Source organism: Drosophila guanche, unplaced genomic scaffold (assembly GCF_900245975.1).
Source record: "Drosophila guanche unplaced genomic scaffold, DGUA_6, whole genome shotgun sequence".
NCBI classification, from domain to species: domain Eukaryota; kingdom Metazoa; phylum Arthropoda; class Insecta; order Diptera; family Drosophilidae; genus Drosophila; species Drosophila guanche.
In genome coordinates, this window is record NW_022995752.1 from 1,625,459 (window position 1) to 1,649,686 (window position 24,228).

Consider the following 24,228-nt stretch of genomic DNA (forward strand, 5'->3'; position numbering starts at 1 on the left):
TGCATTATCGATACACATTTATGCTTCACACTGACAGGTAGACAGTCCTTTATTTAAAATTGTAAACGTACTTAATCTAGCTAGCGACTAAAATTATGTTTCTACTATTGGCGAATTGTTCTATTTCTTTTTTCGATCCTGCGTACACTTGGGGCAGAACCACTTGCCCTTGGGCTTCGTTGTAAGACCGACGCAGGCAAAGTGGAACCATTCGATGGGGCACTGCAGAGAGAGAATAGACTTAAGTAAGAGGTTTCCAAATGGATTGGTGGCTACACTCACATCGGGATTATCGCAGCCAATCATTTCGCCATAGGAGACCTGATGGCATAGGCAGTACGTTGGTTCATTGGGATCCACGGGCATGTCCATAACATCGCTGGGATGTGTGGCCGCCGTATGGCAGGAGTCCTTCTCCGAGTCATCCGCCTCGACGACTTTCTGTGGGTTCAAAGGTGAGCAAAGAGTGGGCAGTGAGTAGGGGATTACAAATGGTTTGACACGTGCAAAGATAGTGAGGGAAAAATGAGCAATGCAACTGATAGAAATTATGAGTTGGGAGTGGAGTTGTGTGTGGGGAATCTATGTGTTTACCGGGCAGGAGGACCGACTACTAAACGACAGGCAAATCTCAAACTAAAATTCTAAATGAATTAATAGACAAAATGTTGATGATGATGAATTACCTTTTGTGCGCCCCCCTTGCGTGTTTCTTTTTCTTGATTTACCTTTGACTTTTTCTTTTTGGTACCTTGGCCACCAGCATTGCTGCTAGAGTTGAGGCTGACGTTGGCATTGGTTTGGGTGCTGCCACCACCGCCGCCGCCACGACCCGTTTCCTCATCCGAGGAGGCGGACTTTTTCTTTTTACCCGTCACCTTGCTATCCTTTGCCTTTTTTCGACCCTCTGCAATGACCACAAAATATGACAAAATGCACTCCAATTGGGCTCGGCCCACACTTACTTTTGGCCACAGCTTCCTCGGATTTGGCGCGCGTGGACGAGGCCTTCTCCTGTATCTCCCCCTCGAAGCGAGCCAAATCATTGTCCAGACGGCGTATCTGCTTGTCCACCAGCTCGTATGTCTGTATGGCCAGCTGAACTTTGTCGTCGCTGTATTCCTTGGCCTTGCCAAACAGCGCCTTGATATCCTCCAGGCGCTCTTTGCGCTCCTCCTCGCACAGCGGCCCGCTCTCGGCCAGCTTGCGCATAAAGTCTTTTGCATGGCTGTCAATGCTCTTCATGGCCGTTTGTGCCCGATCGTCCAGTTTCCGCATTAGCTTAAAGTTTCGCTCCAATTCGGTGGGCAGACTCTCCAATCCTGCATGAAATTGGTTACACGTAGGCACTTTGACGCAATTAACAAGCTCACCATCCAGATAGTTTTCCAAGTACATGGCGGAGGACATGTTTGTGCCAAGCTTTGTCGAATATATTTATAGATTTACAAATAAATAAAGGAACAGCGTCTATTTACGATGCAATGCATGAACCAGCTGTTCATGAAGTAACTAAATAAGGAGGTCCTATCGGGCACGTTTGTCACGTATTTATGCAGCTTATGAGTGCGAGTGAAACGAAACTATCGTGTGATGATTAACCCTATGATGGCATGTCTACAAAAAATTAATAATTGTTTATTGGCAGAAATCGAAAGGTTATTTTTAGCGCTCATATACTTAATGTGGGGGGTTAAAAGAGTTATAAAACAAAACGAAGCATGAACAAGCGAGCACGCCCGGAACATTTAGTGACCGAACACACCCGACCGGACCTCCTTATATACTTACTTCATGCAGCTGTTTACTTCGTGCCAGAGTTGCCTAATGACCAGCGTGTTGGTATATTTTCGGTCACACTGTTGTTAGGATTCCCCTGACCATTAAATTAAAAATTGAAATGGCTTAAAATAAAAGTAATTCTCATCCCAAGAGGGGTAAGGATCCCCATATCTATCAAAACTATCTCTCCATCTAGGTATTGGCTAAAACTCTCAATCTTATGTTCAAGAGTCGCCTCTTAGAAAAACGTAACACCATGCCCAGACGGCTAAGCAGCAGTGCTCCCAAACATTTTTAATGTAATAACGTAATAAGCAACATTTAAGTACCCTTAAAGGGAAGGATGTCCTCGAATTGAGAAAATGCTGGAAATCTTCGGCTCTATTCAATGAAAAACAAGTTAGTCTGCGTTGGAGAGACATCTTAACAAATTTTGCATAATATGGATACATAGAGGCATTATTATGTTTACAGGGTACACAAAGGAACATACTACTGGGTGGCAACAAATTGTCAAATAGCGTAACAAAACATTCTAAAAACGTAGCGTTTATTTATTTCGTGTCTAAGTCTTTCAGCTATATTGATATATTTGTAAACAATCCAATAAAAGAAGTAATGAAGAGTAGGCCCATCTTGTGGCGAATCTATTGTACAATCGCGGAAAATTGTATTCCCAAGGCTGTGAGTCTTAGTTTGATGCCAATATTAAATAGAATATTAAAATCGAGTAAATATGTCATTAACCGAGACCGATTTACCTTCTGTTGACCAATGGGTGTTTAAGTGCAAACTAAGAAATTAATGAAACTTATAGATCTTTAACGCAGTTTAGCTGAATGAAACAGTGCCCATTTACAACCAGTTTTATTTTGTACATTTTTACACAGTGCTTACCTATTTAAGAGGCGGGCGTTTAGTGTGTTAAGTTTGAACAGTCACTCGGAATGAGCCATGCTGAGGGCATTCTTATTCGCTATAGCGATTAAATACCAAAACAAAACAAAAAATAATTTTACTATACAAAAAATAAAGGATGAACGCTACAATGGGGGGATCCTGGATTAACGCGATCTTTGATGAAATTGCTCTCGAGGGTCTCGAGGGCGTCACACTGCCAGGTAAGACACTCACCACCCGCTGAGACATTTCCATTTACCGAGTAATTTGCGTGTTGTCCATAGACCTGTGGCGTTTGCTGGCGGTGCGACTGGAGTTCGACCCTGCCCCGCTGCCCGACAGTTTCCGGGACCAGGTGTGGACCCTGCTGCAGCGCTCTTGTCCCGGCAAAGTACAATTCTATGAACTGCCCTCGCCGCGACCGTTTTTGCCGCCTTACGATCGCGCCAATGATCAGGATCCGGAGCTGGGCGTTGCCATTGTGGCGGAGCAGTGCCCCTATCTGCTGTACCGTTGTACACACGTGCAGGAGGGCAACATAATAGGCAGTTGTGAGAACTACAAGACACGCAAGCGTGTGGAGGCGGCACAGCTACGCTCGCAAACGGCCGCCCAGGCGACGGAGCACTGGGACCAGCGACTCGTGGCCGTGGCCTCACAGGAGCTGCGGCACATGGCGCTGACACCGATCAACTTGATGACGCCCAAGGACATGACCGTGCAGCAATACGTGTGCTTGGAGGCCATAGGACGCTCTCGCTATAATGGACTGACGACAGTCGGTCCTTATGGTCTGATCAACTACTGCAAGGACGCCAGCGTCGTGTTTTACATAAAGTGAGGAGTTTAGTCCAGCAGCCAGTTTCATCCACAATTGACCTGTTTTCTCTTGCAGGAACAAGCTGCTATCCCTGCAACTGATTGCCACCCAGGTGTACAATGAGCGGCACAAGGGACGCTTCACCAACTCGTCGCTGCTGATGTTGCCACGATTCTTTCGCGTGTACAAGAGCCACACACAGAAGAGCATCGATCGGTTGTATCTGGACATTACGCAAAGCAGGAGCGGCCACATACCGATGGTCGAGGTGCCCGAGCGACTGGGCCACATCAGTCGCAAGCAGGTGAAGAAGCTTCTGCTGACACACAACATTCGAAAGTTCTTCGAGACAAGTCATGTGCCGCGTGTCGCCCCAGAGGCAGCCAGCTCCAGCTCCAGTGAAAAAGCAACCAAGGAGCCAAAGCCATCGAAGCGCAAACAGATTGTGCTAAAGCTGAGGAAGCCCGATCTGGCGTACGAGGAGCTGTATGAGCACGATCAGGATATCAGGGAGGAAAAGCAGGAGACCGAGTTCCTCAACCATCGGCATAGCTTTGTGGACATGCCGCCGGAACTGGAGTGCCATCGGGCAATTGCCAAATTCGGCAAGCGTGGACTCACCGCCAGTGAGCTGTGCCAGTACGTGGGCATTGGCATGCTAGCGATACGCGGCTTCCTCAAGCATCTAATGAAGCACGAACAGGTCAAGGACTACACCGAGCAGGTGGGCCGAATACGCGTCATCAGGTACGTGGCCAAAGCACAAGCTCCCGAAGTTGAACTAAAGAAGACCGAACTGAAGCAGACTCTGCTGCAGCTGCAGTGCAAAGATGAGCCGGTAAGTGCGTCAAGAGATGCCCCCATGATCCTTGGTAACCTTTGCGTGTCACTTCTTGCAGACTATTCCTGAAAGCTCAGAGGGAATCTTTCGCGACACGGTCGACATTGTGGCGAGCGTGAATCCGTTTAGCTTCAAAATGAAAGACGTTCGACTGGAGAGGCAAACGCAGCGGCATCTGCGCCGCAAGGAGCAAATTGTGAAGCTGATTGATGGCAACTGCATCGTTCATCTGATGACTGTGTCGAGCAGCATCAAAAAGGAGGAGCACAAAGCCGGCTTCAAGGACATACTGTGTCGGCGTTCGCTCTATCGCGTCCTGCGCACCATGATCGACGCTGGCATCGTGAATGTGCACGAGGTGACGCTGCAATATGGCCAACGTCTGCGTCTTTATCGCTTGGTCACGCATCCCAAAATCGACGCCGATCATGAGCTCATCCGTAGGGAGATTCTGCGATTGAAGAGTCACTTCCATCTAATGAGCGAGGAGCGGCTGCAGCGACCCTCACAGCTGCCGCTAAAGGAACGCAAACAGTTGCTGCTCAGCAAGAAGCAGAATGTGGGACGGCAGAAGCCGCAGAAACCCAAGATACCAGCGCCGAAGCTGCTGCTGGCGCGAACGCTGCACGATTTCCTCTTTTACGTGATCTACGAGCTGCCCAAGGAACAGAAGCCACTGGAAATGACAGCGGAGCTCGTGGAGCAGTGGCAGAAGATGGAGCCTGCGCTCGAGACGCGTCAGTTTCTGGATGAGTGGCGAGCGGACGAGACGCCTGTGCTGCCCTACAACTCGGAGATTAGCTGGCGCACTTTTATACCCCCACTGCCCAGCTATGTGGACAAGCCACCAGGCTGGGTCTTCTTCATGGATGCCATGGACCGCATGCCGCTCTCCCTGCTCCTGCGCATATGTCGCATTGAGCGCGAGGACAGCGCGGAGCGACTCCGCCTCCCGCTCAAACATCCCATCCGCCAGCACTATCTGCTCGCTCAGCTCAAGCTGGAGAATATTGTCTCGCGCTCGCGCCTGCAGAAGCTATACGCCCGCACCCTCTGCCTGCTCAACCACATGGGACTGATTCAGGTGAGCGATTTGCACCTGGGTCGCGACTCTGTCCATCGTTGGGTGTATCTGAATAAGCGTGCTCGGCTCCTGGACACGACTGCCAGCAGCGAGCACAACTACCAGAAGGTCAGCGCTGATCGCACCTACATGGAGCTGCGCTTTGAGTTCCAGAATCGCGACCAACTCGCCCAGTACTGGGCCAAGCTGCAGCACATTTGTGTCTACACCAAGTTGGGCTTTCGCAAGGATAAGAAGAATCCAGCGACACGCGTCAAGCCGCTGTCCTTCTTTGGTCCCGAACGCTTCGACCAGGCAGCGGAGCTGGACAATGGCACGGTGCCGGGCGACCAGTTGGGCGCCGCTGGCCTCAGTTCGCTGCTCTTTGCCCATCAGTTCCGCAATTGGTCGTGGGTGCAGACGAAGCCGGCCAAGGGAGGAGCCGTCGCCGCCGCTGGAGCTCTGAAAACGCGGAAGCTCGGCGCGCTGACACGCATCAAAGTGACGCCCAAGCTGCCGATTCGACGAGCTGCAGGCGGCACTGGAAGCGGCGTCAAGGCACCGCGCAAGAAATGCGGTCCACGGGATGACATTGATCGGGATGCCATGCGGAATATGCGCACATTGCGCGTCCGTTGGCTACCCGAGGAGGATCGCGTGCTTAAGATGGGACGCGCCGTCTATCTGTTCTTCGATGCTCCCGTGATGGCATTTGCCCTCAACAATGTGGGCCTCGTGTGCCGCGACATTATTCGTCGCTATCTGGGCATCTGCAACAAGACGACGCAGGCCTGTGTGCGTCGCCTGCAGTTTCTGATGCGCATGAAACGTGACGCACCGGATGTGCCCAGCTGGATATACATGATGCAGACGCAGCCGCAATTTAATTCGATCTACAACGAGCGATTCATGAGCAGCCTGAGGCGAGAGTATGCCACCAAATCGGAGCAAAATGATGCACTGCTGGTGCACTTTGTGCTCGTGCTGAACAAGCTGCATCAAACGATCACAAACTCGGTGAGGTGCCCCCCATTCCCAGACCAAATCATGATTCTATCTGTTCCTTTTACCTTTTACAGCACGGCACTGTGCGGAATCAGTTTATGCTGCCCGACACGGTGGCTGAATATCGAAGCCAGTTAAGCGAGTGCAGCCGCTTGAACGATGACCAGCAGGTGCTGTACAGCAATCCCAGCACGGAGACGGAGCTGCAGGTGGCCACTGCGCATGGTGTGCTGCACAGTCAGGTGTGCTGTGCCCGGGACAAGACGCTGTTCAATCTGCAAACCTTTGAGATATACAAACACTTCTCTGAGGAGGTGCTGAATACCGCGTTCAACAAGGCCCGCGCGGACTCCCTGCTGGTGGCTGTGAAGCGACGCAACATTCATGCCGCCTCCAATCGACAGATCTCGGGCCCAGCCCACGTGCTCAGCTCCAAGTACAAGTACCGATTGACCTACTTAAAGCTGGCCCACACCGTGCTCGATGGTTACTTTGAGTTTGAGCAGAAACTCAACCTGGAGAAGGAGGTGCACCTGCCGTCGCCACATTTCGCGCAGCTGCTGCTCCTGGGCGAGTGGATGGCCAAGGGTAAGCTGAGGCTGTCGTTGCATTTGCCAGCGAACATTCTGACCGTGGACACCACGAGCATGTCCCGGCCGAGTGGTTCATCGACCGACCGCATTCTGGATCACTACAGCTGCATCCTGGACAATGCCCCGCAGACGGAGTACTCGAAGCGACTGGAGAGCGAGTGCAGCAGTCGCCAGGCGTCGCGGGTGCGCTTCCATCCGGCCAATCTGAGCTATCGCATTCAGTCCTGTCCGTACATTCAGCTCTCGAAGCTACCACTACGCGTCATGCACTTCTTTTGTGCCTTGGATGCTCTGGGCGATTCGGTGACCATCAGCAGCTCGCGGCTGGAGCAGGGCGACTGCCCCTTTGCCAACTGCATCATGCGCAGTGGCAACTATCTCAATGCTGTCGAACGGATTGTCCATGAGCAGCGAACGCTGTTGAAGCAGCTAGTGGCCGATGCCCTGCCCCAGTCGCAGTTCCAGCTGGAAGCCCACTCGTCCGGCACGGCCCTGACGGTGAGTGTATCCAACATTCTGGCCCTGACGCAGCAGCTGGAGGCCTATTGGCGGCAGCAACAGCAGAAGCTGGAGTGCAAGGATCTGGGCAAGTTGCTGTCGGAGAAAACTCTCCACAAGCTGACCGACTGGCGAGCGCTTTGCTCGGAGCTGATTGACTACGAGGCGCACATCTGGGAGGCAGAACGCTCGCAGGAATTCGAACCGGCCATGAACAAGGAGGAGCGCGCACGAGTGCAAGACGTATTCGTGGTTCATCTGCCGGCCATTGGCATGCACGCGGCACAGCAAGAGGATCTACAGCAGGCCAAACAGACATCGGATAGCCTGCGTACCACTGTGCTGGCAAAGGTGCTCAAGTGAGTGGGAATAGGACAGGGACAGCGACACCCAACTTATTGTTTGTTTCTTTACCTACCAGGGCCACGTATTGGCACTACACGGAGAACACCTTTGAGACGCTTCTGCCAGCATTGAAGGAGAGAAACTTTGATGCCAATGCCATCCGACACATGGAGGACATTCTCAACTACATTGAGCGAGAGCCATTGGGTGTGCCAGCGATGGAGCTGCGAGAGACTTTTCCGCTGGGGGAGTTCCTGCTGGAGGCGCTGCATGTGCTCGAAGACCACGAACTGATCAAGCGGGTGGGCGTGGCCAGTCACATGTACGTGCACAAGCGATACATACGCAACTGGGTGGTGCACACGTTCCACATCAAGCGGTTGGAGCGGGAGAGAGTGCAGACTCTGGTGGCGGCCGCACCCGGCACAATGCAGGCAGTCATTGGCCAAAAGCGCAAAGAGGAACAGCAACAGGCGACAGAGGAGGCGAATCCCCCATCGAAAAAGATCAAACTGTCAGAGCCCAACAGCAGCGACTCGGAAAGCGATGAACTGGCAGCAGAATCTGTGCCCAAGAGACCCAGAAGAACCACCAAGAAGGATCCACCCTTTGTGAACGCTCTGCGAAATGAAGCATCGCACGATGCAATTGTGATGCGACCGCAGCCATGGATACGGTTGAATGCCTCGCTCAATCGTCGCGTGCTGGATCGCTGGATGGGCGCCGTGCTCAGCGAGTGCATTTCCCGCATGGGCTGCACCGTCCACAGTTTGTTTCTGCGTTTTCCGTATCTCGTGCCCGTGGACGTGATGTTTCTGCTTGAGCTGCTAACCGATTTAGGTTGCCTCCACTTGATGGAGCTGCAGACGCACAAAGTCCACGTGGAGACCACGCAGGATGAGCAGTGCGGGGAGCAGCCAGTCACCGAACTGTATGAGCCCAAGCTCACCTATATTATTGTCCATGGCGATGCTATCGGACGCCTCACCAGCTTCATTGGACGCAAAAAGTATAGCACCGAATTCATGTGAGTTTAAGCTACGATCTTTGTCCCTTTTTGGGCACTCAATAAAGTTGATCCACAGAAATAACTTTTAAAACCGCATTGGCATTTTTTTTTGTCAACTGCAAATTTGCATTTGCAGCGTTTTAATTTGTTGTTTCACTTTGTTTCCTTAAATCTTGTTTAAAACATTAGCACTTCACTACCGTCTCGGGTCTGGGGTGTTGTTTACCGCTTGCCACCAACGCGGGGAGCAGACTTCTGCGTAACCTTGGCAGCCTTCGTCTTGGGTGCAGACTTCTTGGCGGGCGCTGGGGCGGACGCCTTCTTGGCTGCCTTGGTGGCGCGCTTCTGTTCCTTGGCGACCTTGATGGCCTGATCGCGCTGGGCCTTACGAACCTCCGGCTTCATGTTGCGCTTGGCCATGATCTCGGCCAGCGAAGCGCCGACGATAGCGCGCTGGAATTTCTGTGTGCGGCGAGTGCGCTTCTTGGAGGCCTCCTCCTCAATGCCCTTGCGGTGCTTGCGACGGTAGAGCACGGTCCAGGTAACCTTGCGCGGGTTGCGCTTCATCAGGTAGGAGCGCTCGCACTTCTTGTCCAGGAAGGTGAAGCTCTAAAAGAAGCCAATCGATTGTTATTACTCTCATTATTGGCTGATATTTGATTTGTTTACTTACCTTGCCATCGATCTTGACCATGGTCTTGCCATGGCCGGGGTAGATCTTGTACCCGCTGAATGCACACAAGCCAATCCTGAAAACAGATGAGAGTATTCGTTATTAATGGTACAACTTTTGAAAAAATTGCATCAGTAAACACAAGTTGGCACTGTTTACTTTCTGTTGGTGTATTTATTGCCGGCCTAGGTTCAGTGATGCCTATGATTTTCTATAATTATTTTTCAACTTACTTCATCTTGGTAGCTAGCGTAGAAAAGAAAAGAAAGCGGAAGCGCGAAATTATCGATAAAATATACCGTCAGGGCCTTGTAAATATACCGTAACATACCATTGCATCTTCAAAATATACCGTAAATATACCGTAGTCTTAAATCAGATTCCTCGATTTGGTTATTACTAGCTTGCAAAGACTTTTAGCACTGAAACAATAATTAAGTCCGATTGAAGAATCAATTTTGCTTATTATAAATACTCTTTTTTATTGGATTGTATACCTTATGGCCTAATATTTTACAAATTTGTAATTGAATTTTTCATTCAAATCACCCCCTCTGGAAGCACGGAAGCTTTGTCTTCAGTATTTAAACTATCCTTCATAATTCATTATATATATTCATTATAATTCATTATCGTCTAACTAATCACCTATGGAAGGTGTTTTTTTAAATTTTATTTCTTTTGTTGTGTCAATAAACTAACAGATAGAAACGTCACCAAAAATTCCAGTGGCGCCAGGTAAAATACACCAGCTACTTCAATCCTCCAGGCAACTAGACTTTCGCACGGTTGCAATTCTAGTGGATTTTTCAGTATTTTTTTTTATTTTGGTATTTGTCTTCAGTATGTAAAACTATGTATGTAATCTATTAACAACTTTAAAAAAAACGGCGAACACAAAAAAGGAGAAAAATATATTCTATTGTTTTTCTGAAAGGGAGAGAGAACGAAAACATAAGTAAATATTATAATGTTCTCGGAGTGGTTTGGGGTGCAGATTTTCTATCTTTACAACATAATTGGGGCTATACTCCGGTTTATACATTGGAATTACTCCATTCTTTTGCTAAGGAACACCTGATAATGATGAAAAAATCATCATTATCGCTAACTAATCACCGATTTCTTTGATTTTATTTATTTTATTTTTATATACACTCACTCATTTTCTACTCCTAGTGGCCAACCTTCACAGATGGATGTCCATCCGCCGTCGGAGCCTCCAGCCTGGTAGCTGCCTCAAAAATGCATACCCCTGTCAATCGAACTTCCCGTCCTTCTTCGCGATTCTCTAGTATCCAAAGGTTTGAAGCCGTCTGCATGGCCTGAGCAAACTATTACGCATGAATTCAACCTATTTGTGGACGACCTGCCTCAAGTTATGTATTTTGCACTCTGTTACATTAATGTACGCTGATGACGTTAAAATGTATTTTTCCTTTTCCGACTGGTACTTGCATACTCGCCTACAACTTTACCTTAATAAATTAATTTGTTCGAATAAGCTACTTTTCTTGAACCATTCTAACATTCAACTGTATACCTTTCACAGCCGTGCTCCACATTGTGTCGCCAGACCAGGGCTCCGCAAGGCCTTATCTATTATCAATCTGCATAGGACAAGGCTCTGCCGCGGCGCTGCCGCTCACGTACAGTGATTCGTACCAATACCAATATTTCTGGTCCCGTTTTGCGATTCTTCGCACAAAACGTCGCGTATGGGTGCCGAGCCCGCTCCAAACCTATAATTTATAAAATATTTATTATAATATTTAATTTATATTTATTCCTATTCCATATTCCATAGTCATAAACGAATATTTTTGATGCTCTATTTGATATTTCTAGCTAGTTAGGAGTCTTCCTGATAAAACTCTAATTTTATCCGATGTATCATTCAATTCTCCACAAGATTGTCTGGTTTTCACGACTTCCTATTCTTCCAACCAACAAAAATAGTGAGAGTGGGAATGGAAATGTAAAATTTACATGTAGATTTACATTAAGCCTCAAAAAATAAGTTTGCTAACAAACAATTGCTAGCGGAAGAGGGTGACCACTTCTCAGGAAGCCGTTACCATTAAAATGTGTGAAAATTATATAAAAGGTTAATAAAACAATGAATGTAAATTGGCGGCTCTTGCATGATAGGAGGAGGAGGAAAATCAGCTAAACAAGCAAAGACAACTTTGATTAATCCCATAACTTCAGGAAAGAAGCCAGGACTGTCATTTGTCTACACATGTGAGTATTATAGATCATAGAAATATGTGTATATGTATCGAAACCCATCCAACAATACGCTCTGCACATTCCGCAGTTTGAAAGTATGACTCAAATGCCATCAGTAATCTTTGAGAGTTGGCATATGTATGTCTGGGAAAAACATCTGCATCCTTCTTTGATTGGTGGCCAATGGCCTTCTTATTCAAAATTGGATAGTTTCGAGTCAAAATCGTAGCCATCGCAAATTGCTCTGTGGAGCAGTACTTGGTCCCGAAAGGAAAATATCGTAAAACATTTGGTAAACAGCCCAGTCGGGTGTGTGTCTTGGCAACATGAAGCAACTGACGTTCAAATAAGTTAGACAGATTCAAAATGCAAATAAATTCAATATAATCCATTGTCCATAATAATTTGTGTCTTTTTTTTTCGTTGATGGCGTCAAGCCTTTCTTTCAATTTATCAATTTAGCCATTTATCTTTCAACTTCAACGGCATTGTTGGCTCCATTTTCTTAAGACTTTACTCTCTGTTTGCTAGGTACCCTCTCGGAATATGAAACAGATCTATATTTGTCGAGCTCGGCCAGTTTTTAACAGCCGCTAGAAAGAAGTTTTTCCCCGACAACATTTCTTATCGGTTTCATACGAATATCATCCCTGATTTTTCTAGCGGGACCTTTTTTTTTTCGATCTGAGTACTAGGCTTAAGACGCGACTGAAAATGATAACACGTTTTATGATCACAATGTTTGCTACAGATTCGAATAAAGAATTATGGATATCGAAACTGAGTGAGGACTAAATATTAATCATTAAAAACTTCATTTGATATTTGATAATACAAATATATTGATTTTAAGAAATTGTAAAGGTGTAACAACCCCAAGAATAATATGGTAGCTTGGGGATTAAGTGGTAGTCACATCCTACGTGAATTATTAGTTATATTAATATTATAATATTAACAGACTCTAAATTTAAATGTTATAAACAGATTGTCATTGAAAAGTAGGATTTATGCAACGTCGACGCATCTATGAGCTGAGGTAATATTGCGTTAGGAAATTTTTGAATTATTGCAGTCTGGCAACCTTGAAGGGACGCCATTTCAAAACAAATGCGCGGCAGCAAACTATTTTCGCTGATAATTTGGTTACAAGAGGAAAAAACACGAAATATTCAGATATAATGGGAGCAAAAGCATCAAAAATTGAGGGCGAATACTTGCCAGATACGCCAACATTGAATAAACTTCGATTAGGCAGTTGTAAAGCCGAAAATATGGAAATGACCACACCAAATAAAGACAACAACGCATTGCTCGACCCACGCTCGCCCAATGGCTGCCGGACGCCCTTAACTGTAAGTTATAGCAATTAAATTAAACAATCTCGAGATTAACCATATGCCGCTGCAGTTTTTACAGCCAGAACCACAGGCACAAACGCTCCGTGCAGCGGCTCAGTGCCCACCTGCGGCACCGACCGAAAATGCATTTTCGCAGCTGCGCAAGCGTCTGCTGAAGGGATTCTCTTTGAACGATCCCCGTTCTCCACAGTTAAATCGCACACCGCTCATATTAGATGAAGTGCGCTCCCTGAACCTGGATGACACGTTTGCAGATCTCTTTGTGGACACACGCGCTCCAGCCCGACCAGCAGCCAACATCATCATCGATTCGCCGCTATATCATAGTCTATCATCCCCGTCGGCAGGTGAAACAGGCGATGTAAGTTGCGACAGCTTTGGCACGCCACCTCAGACACATGAGCAGCACAACAACAGCTCGCTGGAAATTGTTTCCCTTCCATATGATGGAGAAGAGACCATGCCCTGCACGGTGGAGCTGCCAGGGACGCCGCTAAAGCCAGCGCAGGGGCACTATGATCCCCGTTCCCCGAGCATTGGGGTCGAGCGGACGCCGATCATGTTCTGCGACGACGAAGAGGAAGAGGCTCGCGAGACGGAGATGCTGGAACAGATCTTGGAAACGCTCACGCTCAATCTCAGTGCGGGGAGCAGCATGGCCTCCTTTGCCAGCGCCGGCACCGGCACGAATATGGAGGAGCCTCAAATGTCAGGCAACTCTGAAAAGCAGCCCGCAAACAAGCACTTGGACCGAGTGCGTCTGGGCAACAAGCGACGTGTGGCTCCACGTAAGCCGGCGCGCGCCAGCAAGACCAAGATCTTCATGGACAAGGAGTCGTCACCCTCCGGTGCCAGTACACCGAAGACCACGTCCCAAGGCACACCGAAGCGTACACCACTCAGCTGTGTCAGGAATCGGCAGCACCTGCGCTCTCGCTCCGTGGAAAGGGAGCTGCGCAAATCGCATTTGCCGCTGCATAGCTTTGATGATCAGTTGAATCATTCGGAGCGTCTCAATGGGTCCGGCCTGCGCAGGCCATTGTCGAGCACCGATGGCCAGATGGGCGCCATGTACTAATCCTATTTAGTAGTTTCCACCTGCCTTATGCCCAGCCATGAGCTACCAAATCATTATATCTAATCCATATGTAACCATATTCATTTCATTTTCAAATACATCATTTTATTTCCGTGCTTTTACTTAATTTGTTTGACTATATAAAAAGATTTTAACGGTGACATTTCCAATTTCTCCCACAAAGCCCTAGTTATTCATGTTTCCCCTGACTCTCGCACTTTCGATTCAAAACAAAACTGAGTGAAACGGGGATGGTCATTGAAAAATATCAATTCCCTATTTCTTTTGATAATATATTTTATTCGTGAAACTGATAATAATAATAATTTTCTTTGCTGGTTATATATTTTAATATACCCGGTACACGAAGAGTAAATAGGGTATTTGTCGTCGAAAGTGGATGTACATACATATGTAACGCACAGAAGTAAAAGTTTCCGACCCCACAAAGTACAAATGTATGTATGTAGATATATACATACATACATTCTTGATAAGCATCAATAGTCAAGTCGATATACCCATGTCTGTCTGTCCGTCTGACCTTGGCTGCATTCAAGATTCATCCATTTCTTTGCCAGCAAATTTTGCATCCAGACTGCTGTGATATCACACTGATACAAGTGCCCCCTTGCGCTGTTGGTGAGAGAAGTTCTGAAGATGTAAAAAAAATTACATGAAAGTCACATAAATATGCACTTACATACAAACATATATACCTACTGAGTATAGGGTATAAAAGTTGTGCCTTACAACGTACGTCCTTGTTTTGGTATATTTTTGGGGTATTTCTGTGCTCATATTTGTTCATTTTTGAGCAAGGAGTAAAATTGTTGACCTGTCGGCAAGGTATGTCAAACAGGTAAAAAGGACGAACTTCAAACCTTCCTCTCACCTCTCACAATGTACGCCTGAATTTCTAACACTGGACACTAACTTCGCAACGAAGCTTGCTTCCTGAAAGGTGATTTAAAAGCTCGATGGTATTCAAAAATGTATATAAAAATGAACTATGATGAAATGAAACTGCAGAGAAACGATTCAACAATGAAATATAATAATCCAACAAACTTAAAAGATGTTATATATAATAGCAGGGCTCATTGGAAAACTGCTATTTCTCTTAATTTAATATTAATTATACAATTTAATTATTGATTACACAGACAGATTGTAAATAAAAAGAGAGAGAAAAAAAAGAAAATATAATAGAAATGTTTAAATTCAAACATACAATGGCGTTAAGGTTTTCCAATTCAATTCCCCGGTTCCATTACTTTCGGGTATGATTCCCATGCAAACAATAATAAATCAGCTCTGTTTTTTAATCGAACGAACATTTAGCATCTATCTATTCGCAGTTGATTACTCAGATCAGCGGAAAATATACCAGAAAACCAGCCAATTGAATACTAAAATACCGGAGCAAAAGAAAGACAATATCTTTCTTCTTTCGACAGATTCAAGACACGATTAAGGAAACAATCAAGCACAATGGGGGTTGAAAAGAGCATTAAATGAAGAAGACTCAACACTTATTAGTGCAGTCGAACGAAAGCCCATTATATGGATATTATAATATATTAATCTTATACTCGGTACTTATTTTATTAATTTATGAGGAGATAAAACCTATGTTTATTGCATTTCTGTCCCGCCGGAACGGACTTATCCAATAATGCGGTGCTTTCTAGATGCATTGTTTTCGCCAAACTCCATATCCACCATGAAATATTTAGCGCACCTGAGTACTCGGCTTAAACCTTGAAATGTACAGGCCAGTTTAAAAAAAATATTAACTTTAATGCAATTAAACTGCAGAGAAACGATTAAACAATCGTATAAAATTATAGTTTTAGCGCTGAGAATCCAAACTAGCTGGTAATATTAAGCAGAATTTCAAATCGAGAAAAATGTTATGACACACGGTATATTTACGGTATATTTTGAAAATTAAAAGGTATACTTCGGAATATTTCGGAGGGTCAGGTGGTATATTGTATCGATAAATCAGCGGTCACACTGCTGTTGCTGCCCGCGCGTCTTACCGTGTAAAAAATGTAAAAGCAGATTTGTGTAAAAGCCAAAAACAAATGCGAACGGTGAACGGTAGCAACATAAGTGAGTACAAAAAAAATAAGACAACAACAAATAAAAGTTGTGAAATAGTTTTAGCTGCTATCGCCATCGGTGGCAAGTGGCAAGTGGCAGAGGCGATAAAAAAATAGTTCTTAACAAAAAACAGGTTTACTGTGCTGCCAGCAGAGTGCGCGAGTTACAGTGTGTGTGTGTGTGTGTGTGTGTATGTTTGTGTGCAAATGTTTGGGCGCAAGGTCCCCACTGTGCTGCACAGTGGTCAAACTAAACCCTAATGTGCCCCACTGTAGGCTAGAACTTGTTTGGAGCCCGAATTCAATGGGAAGAACCGTTTTTCCGCCAGAGCCGTTAGTTTTTCGTTGCCTCCCTCCCACCCCTTGCCCATCGAATTTCAAGCAGCGTCCCCCTACACACACACACGAGTCACAATCAGCTGGCTCTGCAGTCGACGCAGTTCGGGGCAGCGGCAGTAACAGAGGCAGCACCAGCTGCGGCGTCGGGCACCTAGCAACAGCGCGACGTCCAGGAGCGGACTTGAAGCTGCCTTCAGACTGTGGCACGTGCCTGGTATAAAGCGGTAAAAAGCGGCAATAGGAAAATTAAAGTTAGGGATTGCAAATTCCATCTAAAGCAGCTGCTGGAATACCCTTAGTATGTAAATATGTGTATGTATTTTGGTGGCACTTGTTTTTTCCTCTGATGGGCTCCATTCCAGACCTGCTTTTTGCTGCTGCTGCCCCCGTCAGCTGTGCGATTACTGCGCAGGCGCCACACACAAACACTGACGCACGCACTCGCGAACAGCAGCAGCAGCGGCGACAGCAGCAGCCACAGCAGTCTTGTTACTGCCTGACTTTGGCCTGCAAAATTGCATTGCTGGCATCCCGCTCGCACTCACTTACTTTGGCAGTAATGCTGCCGGAAAACGGTTCTCTGTGCTCGGTGCTCGGTTTTCGGTTTTCAGTTGTCGTCACTTGGAATACCCGTAGTACCGTAGTGTCGGTAGTCGGCTTTACATAAGTTGACATCCACATACCCGCGAGCCACACACAACGCGGGGCACACTCCTCTCGGCTATAGCTCTGACTGTGGGGACTCTTGTGGGGGCTTCAGTGACCGGCTGCAGGTCCTTTGCACAAGTTCTGGCCGCGCTTTCATTTCCACATTGCGAAATCAGCTGCTGCCAGTGTGTGACGTCTGTTGTTCAGTTACTTCCCCTCGTTTTCCCCACGGGATTTTCCTACTATTTTCCTACTGTGTGTTTTTCGATTAGTAATCGTCTTTTTTGGGAAACCGGCTCTCTGAAAGGTTCGCATTAACCACCATCATCATCATCATCATCATCATCATCACCATAATCAGCAGCAGCAGCGAGCAGCGTCGACAGTTTCTGTTTTTTCAGCTGTTCGCTTGGCTCGAAAAAAGTAGTTTAACTTCTTTTTTTTACTATACTTTAATTTGTCTTTTTTTTCTATTATTTATCCCAACTATTTGCCGTTTGCGTGGGTCACTTTCAAAAGCGTTTTTTGTTCGTTCCTTTTGTGGTTCCATCATAAAAGCCAAAAACTTGATTTATAATCACGTACGTGCGGCCAGCAGTAAATCAATATTAAAACAATATAAACCGATCGAAGAAATGCCTTACCAAATCAATTAATTTATATATGTATGCACAAAGCCAAATGCAGCCAAAGTGTTAATCGAATAAATCAAAAACAAAAAAAACTACAGAAAAGACAGAAAATCCATCCACCAACATGTAAGGCAACGCAGGCAGCTCCGCAAAGTTGGCTTTTGCACCCGCCCCCCGCTCCAAAGATGGCCGCCAGGATGTGCAGCAGCAGAAGCAGCAGCAGCGTTTCCATCCTCATCATCTAGCTGCAGCAGTGGCAGTCTCAGTCGCAGCATCCATGCAACATGCCAGCATATATACACACATACAAATGTATATGACCAACGCACACATTCGCATAGTCCACTCTTAAAGGTGAGTAGTACTTAAAATTTTAAGTTTTAAATACTACTCTGCAGTCGTAAAAATTGGGTGAACAAAGAGTCCCTCCATTTAATGGCCAAGCAGCAGCACAAGAGTGGGAGTAAAAGTCGAGTAAAATTATCAAAAATGTGGAAGTTTTAAGATACATACCTGTATAGGCAGTTTTTTATTGAAACAAATTTAATTTATTTTTTTAATTTAATTTAATGCTTTAAACAACTAAACACAAAATAGTCCAGAAATTCGTTTCAATTCGTTCGAGATCGCATTCGAATATTCAAACAAATATTTTGGGCAACCAAATATCTTTGAAAATTTCTTTAACAATTAAAATGTTAATTAAAAAAAAAAACTCAAAAAAATTTTGAAGATGTCAAAATTCAAACAAGTTTTCGAGTCTTAGTTATTGTAAAAGAGAACCTCCCGCATTAAGCCTTGAATTGTTGTTCTGTACATAAAAGTATTTTTGTGGAAACCTTCGTCCATCAGAAACCCCTGAGATGTGTCCAATCAAGAGAATCGCATGATGAATGACCTCAGCACACACTCCCCATCAATCTTCGCACACACACAATTGCCTGTCTGACTCCCCCGAACCGGGCGGGCCCCGGTTGATATTTGGCTTGGGATATTCTTTGATATTTGGCGACTCTCGTCTCGTGAGTTTTTGTTTCCCTTTCGCTTGCGTGCTTAGAGCATCTCAAAGTCTAACATTTCTTTTTTCGGCTTGGCCTGGGCAGGCAGCACACGAAAAATCTTGGTGGCAAGCGCGAATTTTTACGACTATTTCGCTGGGAGTAAGACTCGAAATTGGAATCGGATTCGGACTCGGACATGGAGCTGGAGCTGGTGGCTGGAGGCTGGGACCTGGTCAGAAGAGAGTTCAAACCAAGTGGAGGGCAGCAGCAGTGGGGCTGAGTTTTTATTTTATTTGGTCGCGAGCCCATTGAAAAAAGCTCGTCAAACCAGTCGCCGCCGCCGCCGCTGCTGCCGTTGTTTTTGCTCTTGCTTTTCCTAGGCCTGGCCTGGCTTGGGTAAACTGGCCCCCGTTGATGACTTTTTACATAGCTGTTGGCCCGATGAGTGAGAGAGAGACGAGCGCTGGGATGGCTGGGCCAAAAGATACCAAGAGATACGAGAGCCCAAGCCCAAGCCCAAGCCAAAGCCAAAGCGCACACCCGACTCCAGACTCTGAGTCCGACTCTACTAACAGACAAAACACACGTATCTAAACTTGTTTGAAACGTGTTACATTTTAAGAACGTTCGCCGCAAGCGGCAAGTGGCAATAATCCTTTCAAACTTGACAGCGTTGCCATGATGTTCGGTACATGGTGGCAAAGGGCTTCCTCCACTAGCAGTCCCGAGTGGGAGTGGCACATTGACTGAGTTTTTTTTTCCTGCCTCACATACATATGTATGTACAGCCATGCATGCATTCAAGTATCTATGTATCTGGGGGGGGTCGCTATATGCTATATGCTGGCTGTCATTCGTTTTGGTTTTTCAGACATTTTGATTGCCGGTTTTGGGCTGCTTTTGTTGCCATCATTCTCTGCCTCTCCATTTTCCTCTACACACAAACAAAATACAAGAGTCCTTTTACCCAAATCCCACACAAAATAAAACAAATCCCAAACGAAAAGCTGCTGCCTGTCAGGGAGCCGTCGAAGACTGTAGATACCCTGGATACGCTGTTGTGAGCCGCTGTACAAATATTCCATAAGCGAACGGAAGCATTAATTTGAAAAGTCACCAGATTCTCGGGGATTCTCTTTTAAATTTTTCACTTGTGTGTGTCTGGCTTTCGATTTATATTCTTCCGTCAAAGATAGGGTACAATAAAGAGTGGAATAAATAAAGTGAAATTGATATTTTCGCACAAATTGCCGTTAACAAGTATGGTCGTAAGGGATGGGATGGAGGGGGATTGGGAATGGGAACCTAGGCAACGTAAAACGAAATATTTCCCTGTCAAAATTTGGTTGAAAATGTTGTGCAGCAGCAGAAGCAGCACGGAACAGGAGCAGGAGCAGGAGCAGAAAATCAAAATAAATGAGAGAGAAATAAAATAAAAGCGTTTTGCTTTGGAGAGGTGCAAACGGAGAGGAAATTGTTTACCGTGGTTCCAGAATGATGTAATTTCGCGTGTTCGTGCAATTCAATTTCCTGCCGGCGGAAGCCCGCATGTCGCTCCGAGTTCTCCGACCCATTGGAGAAGTCAAATATTCGTTCTACCATCCCATCCATAGCTTCAGAGCTCTCTCCATCTCTCCAGTCAGCCCCAGGTCTAATAAAGTACTGTCCAAAAAATGGTTTGCCAATTCCACATTTCTTTTTGTCTTCTTTAGAACTTTAATTGTCCCCTCCAGAGCCCCATTCCAAAACTGAGCTGCGGGAAATGGAATATGCATGTACATAAATATCTTGTCGTATATTCAATTTGGTGAAAATCTGCCATCTAAACAGTTTATCCGTTTTAGACAGCCTCCCTCCGCCCCCTCTCATTCATGGCATTGGCAGCAGTCAATGAAAATCTCTTCTTAGGGTACTCTTTGTATAAAGCAAAACCGTACCAGAAACATTATTTAGGGTTCCTTTGCTTAGCTAATCGCTTTGTCTTACATTTGGAGGACTACTTCATTTTTTATATGTTTTAAAAGAGAAATATTTCCATGCATTGCTTGTGATATAGAATGTATCTTTATTCCACAGTTTCCTCGATTAAATTTGTTAAAATGGTTTTAAACTTTTAAACGCTTCTCCTCTGCCAAATCTGTTCTAAGTGTATAAAGAACTTCGTTGAATAGAATTTTTGAAGAATATTTTTGCCATATTTCGCATAAATAAATTATATTCAAAAGACCGACCGACCCGACCGAACCGACCCCCGGTCAGGGCCTGCCGCCTGCTGGCAATAGCCGGACATTCGTTGGTGTGTGAGGGGAGGGGTGGGGAGTGGCATTGCCTATATTAACAATAATTCCTTTGTGCCCCGGGCATCTTGCCAAAAAGTTGTGTGGCAGTCAGTGGCTGCCTCCTGCCACACAGCAGGCGACGAACGTTTTGTGGCCAATTTCCCGTACCCAAAAGCACAGGCACAGGCCCAACCGACGCTTTTTGTGTGTTCTGACCCATTGTCCAAGTCCAAGTACAAGTTGAAGTCAAAGTCGAAGTCAAGTATAGCCGGACAGGGGCCGGACACAGGGCCTACTCTGCTCTCCCTGTATGACGTTTTGTGTCGGACTTTTTTTAAATACAAAAGTTTTTGAAATTTTCAAACTCTCGAGCCCCGAAACCCCCAAAATCTGGCAAATGGCAGCCAGCGGCGGCGGCATTGGCGGGAAGAAAACGGAACCTTTACCTCTGATTGAACCTCGAAAGAAGTGGTCCAGCAGCGAGATTCTCGATTGGCTATTCGTTTGGTCACTGAGCAGCGAGCAGAAGTTGCGAGAGGCCGAGAAAAACCTGCTCGGTCATTTGGCCACACCATACCAGTGCTTTTACATTAACATCGGACATGTGGTGGGCAAATCAGACAGGATCTGGACACTGGCAATGAACACCGAGGAAACCAAGCATGTGCCCCTGGTGGCATTGCATGGCCGCGGCTCGGCACTGGGATCGTGGCTGCTCAACCTGGACGCGCTGGCTAGCCAGCGACCAGTCTTTGCCATTGATATGCTCGGATTTGGTCGCAGCTCTCGTCCCATGTTCTCGGCCAAGGCGGACCTGTGTGAAATGCAAATGGTGCTGGCCCTGGAGTTGTGGCGCGAGGAGATGCGTCTGCCGCAGATGATCCTCTTGGGGCACTGTCTGGGCGCCTTTGTGGCAACCTCTTATGCCCTGGCTTACCCCCATCGGGTGAAACATCTCATCCTGGCCGAGCCCTGGGGCTTCGAGGCGACTCCCTCAAAAGCCCTGGACATGCTCAATCTAATCTCGAGCTTTCTCAATCCCTATTGGGTCCTGTGGAGTGTGGGTCCGCTGGCCAGCATTCTCCTCAACCACACAGATCCCCATCCGCGTCTCAAGGAACAATTTAGGGCGCTCTTGGAGGACGATTTGAATCACTATCTGCAGCAGTGCAAGGCGTTCGATCCCAGCGGCGAGTCAGCCTTCCAGACTCTGGCCCAGGGTCAGGTCTCTAGCCATGTCCGGGAACACTGGCAGCGGCAGTCCCTGATGGAGCGCACCAACGAGCTGCCCAGCAACGTGGGCTTCACCTTCATCTGTGGAACACAGTCCCCCATGTACGCCCTTCCCCATTTGGCCATTGTCCAAGGATCAGGGCACTATGTGCATCTGGAGGAGCCCGAGGAATTCAATCATCATGTCCTCACCATTTGCCACACCATCGATGTATGAAGCAGGACAAACAAACTTTCGTTTTCGGACTAAATTTTAGTGTAAAATCCCTCAAAGAAGATCCCATAAAAAATATGCTCATTGAAAGTGCTGCCGCTGTCTGTTGTAGATGTAGTAGTAGCCGCCATTGAAACGGAGCGTGGCCACATCGTAGGATCCTGTAGCACCAGCGAACGGATCTCCGGCAGCGCGTGCCACCGTGGACGTTAGGTGGAGGGTGCGATAGAAGAAGGCCGTGAGGAAGCTGGCACTCACAACAAAGGCCACAAAGAAGCCCAGACAGAAGATGCAATCCTTGTTGATCTGCAGGCACAGACAGAAGGCGGCTCCAAAGTCCCCCAATGCTCGCACAATGCGAGCGCCCAGCGAGAGTGGACCCTGCTGCGGCACCGCATTGGCAGGATTACTATTCGCACGGATCTGTATGGTGTGGTGGGTGCGCTCACAGGGTGGCCTCGTGTCCGGCTGGTTGTCCGGCGGCGGTGGCGGTATTGCTTTCAATGCCACACGCTGTCGATGTGGCTGCCTGGTGACTGCCGTCTGGGTGCCCAGATCGCAGGCAATTTCTGGTATCTGAATGATCACCGCCGTGCCAGGATCCACCCTAACTCTAACTGACTCTGGTTCGTTAAGTTCCTGATCCTCGCGCCTCACCTTCTCCTCGATTACATCCAGACGGATGGTAAAATTGTCGAGCATATCGATAAGGTGATTCAGGCGACCAGGCAACTGTGGCTTTTGTCTTTCCATGGCGCCCTGTTGGCTGGTGCTGGGCAACTCATTCAGGTTGGGCTCTGTTTCTGTGGCACCCACAGTGGCATCCTTCAGCTGGACCACATGACTGACATTATCTACAGCACTAGTGGTTTCTGCAGCGGCGAGACACTCTTCTGCTGGCGAAGACGCATCTTTCACATCTTTCTCCGTCGTCGTCGTCGCTCTCTGAGGGTCCATATTGTTAAATTCGAAATTTTGAAAGGCTCTGCCGTCGTCTGCCAAGTCTCTGAGTTATATTTCCGTGTGACAACTGCCACAATACGAAGGAACTTTGACTGACACCTTTGCCGGATAATAATGTTAGCTTCGGTATTGTGAAACAAAAAAATCCTTTTCGAACTCTTCCAAATTCCATCTGTGAATGTTAACTACTACATGGCGTGCAGAGAGCCGCAAGAAACCGATTTCATCGTTAATCAGCTCATTAGCGATCTGGTCCTGGATGCAGTCAATAAGCCAAAACCTCGGAAATCACCCTCCCCATGCAGATCCTCCACCTGCCAACGTCTGTTCGATATTTTGGGCTTTCAGTCATACACTAGTGAGAGTGATATTGATGTCGATGTCGATGTCGCAGTCGATGTTGATGTCGATGTTCGTGTCCATGTCGAGGACGATAGGAGCAGCCTCGATGCGATCATCGCTGCCAGTTCCCGTACTCTCATGAACAGCCTTCCATCAAACGGTGATCGCATTGCCAATTGGCACAGTTGGCTGTCCGAGGCACTGGCTGAAGGTGAGCTCATTCTCTCTCTCTCAGTGTGGCTTAGCGAGAAACAATCCCTAATTCG

The 24,228-nt window shown here is 46.9% G+C and overlaps 9 protein-coding genes across 12 annotated transcripts in view; 5 read left to right on the forward strand and 4 right to left on the reverse strand.

Moving 5' to 3' along the window:
• On the reverse strand, positions 1 to 1,515 carry LOC117587805 (inhibitor of growth protein 4). 2 transcript variants are annotated; one of them, XM_034278757.1, is made up of 5 exons: positions 1,374 to 1,515; positions 966 to 1,322; positions 687 to 907; positions 283 to 441; positions 1 to 222 (listed from the first exon to the last, which is right to left on the reverse strand). In XM_034278757.1, exons 1-5 carry the CDS (start codon positions 1,408 to 1,410, stop codon positions 121 to 123), a joined length of 876 nt encoding a protein of 291 aa, XP_034134648.1. In that variant the 5' UTR covers positions 1,411 to 1,515; the 3' UTR covers positions 1 to 120. The 2 variants fall into 2 exon arrangements, with proteins under 2 accessions (XP_034134648.1, XP_034134650.1); XM_034278759.1 differs by having other exon boundaries at positions 81 to 222; positions 729 to 907.
• The window catches only part of LOC117587807, a 25,357-nt gene continuing 1,238 nt past the window's right edge, over positions 110 to 24,228 (reverse strand). Inside the window, exons 3-4 of the mRNA XM_034278761.1 lie at positions 11,050 to 11,053; positions 110 to 120 (exon numbers count right to left, since the gene is read on the reverse strand). The gene's annotated coding sequence lies outside the window, so the exon portion shown is untranslated. The remainder of the gene's footprint in view (positions 121 to 11,049; positions 11,054 to 24,228) is intronic.
• LOC117587798 (general transcription factor 3C polypeptide 1) lies at positions 2,603 to 8,947 on the forward strand. Its single transcript, XM_034278743.1, has 6 exons — positions 2,603 to 2,903; positions 2,967 to 3,519; positions 3,578 to 4,340; positions 4,402 to 6,423; positions 6,486 to 7,861; positions 7,924 to 8,947. The coding sequence occupies exons 1-6, from the start codon at positions 2,819 to 2,821 to the stop codon at positions 8,876 to 8,878; spliced, it is 5,754 nt and encodes a 1,917-aa protein (XP_034134634.1). The 5' UTR covers positions 2,603 to 2,818; the 3' UTR covers positions 8,879 to 8,947.
• Positions 9,001 to 9,826, reverse strand: LOC117587810 (60S ribosomal protein L24). Its single transcript, XM_034278765.1, has 3 exons — positions 9,763 to 9,826; positions 9,530 to 9,605; positions 9,001 to 9,465 (listed from the first exon to the last, which is right to left on the reverse strand). Exons 1-3 carry the CDS (start codon positions 9,765 to 9,767, stop codon positions 9,079 to 9,081), a joined length of 468 nt encoding a protein of 155 aa, XP_034134656.1. The 5' UTR covers positions 9,768 to 9,826; the 3' UTR covers positions 9,001 to 9,078.
• LOC117587803 lies at positions 12,798 to 14,322 on the forward strand. The gene is made up of 2 exons (XM_034278755.1): positions 12,798 to 13,116; positions 13,172 to 14,322. Exons 1-2 carry the CDS (start codon positions 12,943 to 12,945, stop codon positions 14,198 to 14,200), a joined length of 1,203 nt encoding a protein of 400 aa, XP_034134646.1. The 5' UTR covers positions 12,798 to 12,942; the 3' UTR covers positions 14,201 to 14,322.
• LOC117587799 overlaps positions 16,245 to 24,228 on the forward strand; it is a 39,592-nt gene continuing 31,608 nt past the window's right edge. Inside the window, exons 1-2 of one of the 3 annotated variants that reach the window (XM_034278745.1) lie at positions 16,245 to 16,321; positions 17,818 to 18,284. The gene's annotated coding sequence lies outside the window, so the exon portion shown is untranslated. The remainder of the gene's footprint in view (positions 16,322 to 17,817; positions 18,285 to 24,228) is intronic. The other 2 variants (XM_034278746.1, XM_034278747.1) reach the window with 2 other exon arrangements.
• LOC117587804 (1-acylglycerol-3-phosphate O-acyltransferase ABHD5-like) overlaps positions 21,562 to 24,228 on the forward strand; it is a 21,667-nt gene continuing 19,000 nt past the window's right edge. Inside the window, exon 1 of the mRNA XM_034278756.1 lies at positions 21,562 to 22,663. Within this exon, the coding sequence (XP_034134647.1) occupies positions 21,608 to 22,660 (1,053 nt within the window). The 5' untranslated portion in view covers positions 21,562 to 21,607 and the 3' untranslated portion in view covers positions 22,661 to 22,663. The remainder of the gene's footprint in view (positions 22,664 to 24,228) is intronic.
• LOC117587806 lies at positions 22,682 to 23,680 on the reverse strand. Its single transcript, XM_034278760.1, has one exon. The coding sequence runs from the start codon at positions 23,612 to 23,614 to the stop codon at positions 22,739 to 22,741; it is 876 nt and encodes a 291-aa protein (XP_034134651.1). The 5' UTR covers positions 23,615 to 23,680; the 3' UTR covers positions 22,682 to 22,738.
• LOC117587808 overlaps positions 23,705 to 24,228 on the forward strand; it is a 940-nt gene continuing 416 nt past the window's right edge. Inside the window, exon 1 of the mRNA XM_034278762.1 lies at positions 23,705 to 24,173. Within this exon, the coding sequence (XP_034134653.1) occupies positions 23,813 to 24,173 (361 nt within the window). The 5' untranslated portion in view covers positions 23,705 to 23,812. The remainder of the gene's footprint in view (positions 24,174 to 24,228) is intronic.

Excerpts from the sequence above, each read along its gene's own strand:
- LOC117587810 (XM_034278765.1), bottom strand. Across the intron at positions 9,466-9,529 it reads TGGTCAAGATCGATGGCAAG|AGCTTCACCTTCCTGGACAA; the intron begins GTAAGTAAACAA and ends GGCTTCTTTTAG.
- LOC117587806 (XM_034278760.1), bottom strand. The coding sequence starts at position 23,614 with ATGGACCCTCAGAGAGCGACGACGACGACGGAGAAAGATGTGAAAGAT.
- LOC117587798 (XM_034278743.1), top strand. The coding sequence starts at position 2,819 with ATGAACGCTACAATGGGGGGATCCTGGATTAACGCGATCTTTGATGAA. Across the intron at positions 4,341-4,401 it reads TGCAGTGCAAAGATGAGCCG|ACTATTCCTGAAAGCTCAGA; the intron begins GTAAGTGCGTCA and ends CACTTCTTGCAG. Across the intron at positions 6,424-6,485 it reads ATCAAACGATCACAAACTCG|CACGGCACTGTGCGGAATCA; the intron begins GTGAGGTGCCCC and ends TACCTTTTACAG.
- LOC117587803 (XM_034278755.1), top strand. The coding sequence starts at position 12,943 with ATGGGAGCAAAAGCATCAAAAATTGAGGGCGAATACTTGCCAGATACG. Across the intron at positions 13,117-13,171 it reads GCTGCCGGACGCCCTTAACT|TTTTTACAGCCAGAACCACA; the intron begins GTAAGTTATAGC and ends ATGCCGCTGCAG.
- LOC117587805 (XM_034278757.1), bottom strand. The coding sequence starts at position 1,410 with ATGTCCTCCGCCATGTACTTGGAAAACTATCTGGATG. Across the intron at positions 442-686 it reads GCAAGGGGGGCGCACAAAAG|AAAGTCGTCGAGGCGGATGA; the intron begins GTAATTCATCAT and ends TTGAACCCACAG. Across the intron at positions 223-282 it reads TTGGCTGCGATAATCCCGAT|TGCCCCATCGAATGGTTCCA; the intron begins GTGAGTGTAGCC and ends CTCTCTCTGCAG.